The sequence below is a fragment of the Pteropus alecto genome, unplaced genomic scaffold (genome assembly GCF_000325575.1).
Source record: "Pteropus alecto unplaced genomic scaffold, ASM32557v1 scaffold16, whole genome shotgun sequence".
NCBI lineage: Eukaryota > Metazoa > Chordata > Mammalia > Chiroptera > Pteropodidae > Pteropus > Pteropus alecto.
The window spans coordinates 7893685-7896896 of NW_006438867.1; the positions used below are offsets into that span (position 1 = coordinate 7893685).

Consider the following 3212-nt stretch of genomic DNA (forward strand, 5'->3'; position numbering starts at 1 on the left):
CCAGCTACATCTGAAGGGAGAAGAAGGAATGAAACTCGACAGCCACCTTGAGGGACGCCCCTCAGACCAGGAGCAGAGCAGGCCACCACTGTTACTCAAATGGCACCAATTTCACATGACCAGAAAAAGAAACATTAGGAAAAAAAAGGAAACAAAATAGTTATTTTAGCAGGGTTTGAATTCTCTACCCAGAAAATCCAAGGCAAGTAAATTATCAGGGTACGGGAATTTCACAAAGTGACTGCAGGACACACCCCCACACACACGCACAGCTTCACCACACACTAGTAACCAGTTACAAAATTTGACTGGGGCTCTTATAGTAACAATCAAATTATAAAGTATTTAGGAATACATCTGAAATAAGTGTGTGATAATTATACAAAAAAAAAATTTGTTTTAAAATAAATGGAGTCTACGGCCATGCCACCCTGAACAAGCTGGATCCTGTCTGATCTCGGAAGCTAAGCAGGGTCAGGCCTGGTTAGTACTTGGATGGGAGACCACCTAGGAAGAACAGGTGATGTAAGTGTAAACAATAAAAAAATAAGGGATTGTAAACTGATAAGGTCCTTGCAATCTGTGAGGTCAACCAAGGGTTGCCTCACCTAAAAATTAAAATTAAAATTAATAAAATAATAAAATAAACGGAATAAAGAGCTGATAAAAAGTCACCATGTCCACAGATGTAAAATGTCCACTCAAAATGTAAAATGGCAATTCTTAGCAAAATTAATCTATGTATTCCATGCAATTTTAATAAAAATCCCAGTAACTTTTTGAACTATAGTCTCAAAGGATCAAACCTAAAAATTCCAGCAACTAAACTTCAGCAACTAGAGAAAATGTCTTTTTTAAGCAAGACGAGACACCTAAAAGCCATCAAGGATTAAGATCAATAGATATGACTACCTAAAAAAACCCTCTAAGCAGTAAGTCTCAAAAAAAAAAAAAAAACTAAAAATAAGGGAAAAAGGGTTTAATGCTCCTATATAAAAACCCCTTATGAATCAATGAGGTTACAACATAATGAAACACAAATAGTGGCCCCAAAACAGGAGCTGTTCACACACCCTTCCTGCTTGAAGCGGCAGAGGGTAAAGCAGACGACGACAGCTGAACAGGACGGCCCCTTTAGGGGGTTGGAAATACAGGGACTGTCATTTCTACATTATACAATATTTGAATTTTATTAAGTGAACATGCATTACTTTTATAGTTAAATTAAAAGTAAAACTGAGTTATTTTAAGAGCTATTTCCCATCCCCCTTTCATGAAATTTCACGAAAGTATTTACTACTACCTCTTGGTCCAGGTTATATTCTTCATTTGAATTGAGTGCAACCTTCACAGTGATATAATCTCCATTTTTCACAGCATCCCGCAATAAATCTAAAAAGACAGACGATAAATTAAATGTTCTGTACGCAGTCATGGAAAGGATCGCCACACCCCCCATACTACTCACTGCTCGGAACTGCATCTGCTGGAGTGAAAGTCTCGTCTTCCCCAGCAAGATGCTTCTGAAAATCCTCCAGTCTCATCCACTCCAGCTGGAGGTCCATGCCCAAACTCAGAACCTGCTGCTTGCCGTCTGGAACACAGAAGAGCCTTAACATTTTTCTGAACATAGAGAAACACAGTGATGCTTAATTCAATTTGTGGTGTCTTAACCAACACTTTACAAACACCTTTAACACGTGTCCTTGTGTAGCGGAGTCTTTAATGACACTTCTGAATTTCTTTGGGAAGTGACATGAACTATCCATATTTAGAAGTCACGGTGCTTCAAAGGCACAGAGATTAACAGATGACCCACTAACTGTAAACGGTGAGGTCCGAATGTGAGGGCACAGCCAAGGAGCTCAAAGGGAGAGAGAGGTCAGTGAAGGGACTCGCTGGCATTCCACCGTCGGCCACCCTTCCTGCATACGCTGCTTGCAGTCATTTGTGTAGGTAACTTCATTCGCAATGTGTAAACCAGTCCTGTGGACCCAGTCCAGACTCAGCCCCACCCCTCCTCCAAGAAGCCTCTCTGCCGAGCCCGATTGCCCACTGTGCCCATCGTAAAACAAGTGCCAGCCTCCGCCCACATGTCCGACCCATGTGCTCACTCCCTACCGGCAGTGCAGAGTGGCTGGGCTGAACTCACATGGGAGTCATTCACAGTGACTTCAAAGCACAGACATTTGATGATGGCAGTTAAAGGACTTTCATTTAAAACCAATTCCTGAAACTACAGATGCCAGGCAGTTAACCTTGCTACAGAAATGGAGTTTATAAAAGACGCGTACCATACCAAGTTTTCCCCAAACTCCCAATTGTGACCAGCACTGCTCTGCTGCCTAGAGCACGGGGACAGTTCAATCTCCAGGTCTCAGGTCCATGGTGGCTGTGAGCTTTGGGGAAGTTACAGAAAACTGCTGCTGCCATTCTCTGAATACAGCAGTGGTGACAGTAAAGGCAGCTAACAGAGTAAGTCACATGCAGAAGGCATACCGTTCACAGTAGCTGTGAGGGGACACATCACAGACCAGGAGCCACTCGCAGCAGTGGGAAGCAGGACAGAGGTCACACGAGGAGGGAACACGGTCTAGGTGACAGGGCTGAGTAACCATCTGCAGAGCTGCCTACCAAGAGCTCACCATGGACCTGGGTGGCCACTTGTCACCTGTCCAGTTTTTGGGTCCGAAGGGCTGACTCCGTGTGCTGAGCACAAGACTTGCTATAGCGCAGAGGCCTCTGAGACGAAGCGGGTGCCCAGAGGACAGCTGGTCTCATGGGGGCAGCCCGTCCACACAGGCAGGCATCACACAGCCCAGCACTAGGGAACCCCGGCCATGGACCCTCTGCAGTGACAGCTAGGCTGTCCTAAAGGGACTGTGGGAAGCTAAGGGGTGGGTGACCATGACTAAGCCCGGCTGGGATGGCGCACTGCCCCTGACACGTAGTAACCGGCTAATGCAGCGACAGACAGCATGTCCTGTGTGCACTAATCAATGCCCAAGGCAAATGCCATCTTCCAAGTTCCCAACCAGTGATAAACTGGCACATGCATGCCTATGTTTGTGTGTCCCTGAGTCTAGCCTTCCCTGTCACCATGCCAACCAGACTGCCAGCACTAGAGGCCTGGAGAAGGTGTGTGCCACCTACAGAGCCTGGTGATCAGACGAGGGTCGGGGTCAGAGGTCACAATGCGCCACACTGGGGAA

The 3212-nt window shown here is 45.7% G+C and overlaps 1 protein-coding gene and 1 pseudogene across 1 annotated transcript in view; one reads left to right on the plus strand and one right to left on the minus strand.

Moving 5' to 3' along the window:
• The window catches only part of MPHOSPH8 (M-phase phosphoprotein 8), a gene marked incomplete at its 5' end in the record, with an annotated part of 30412 nt that overhangs the window by 9121 nt on the left and 18079 nt on the right, over nt 1-3212 (minus strand). The window contains 2 exons of the mRNA XM_015592401.2: nt 1304-1392; nt 1469-1594. Coding sequence (XP_015447887.1) covers nt 1304-1392; nt 1469-1594 — 215 coding nt within the window. The remainder of the gene's footprint in view (nt 1-1303; nt 1393-1468; nt 1595-3212) is intronic.
• LOC112482918 lies at nt 414-532 on the plus strand (annotated as a pseudogene).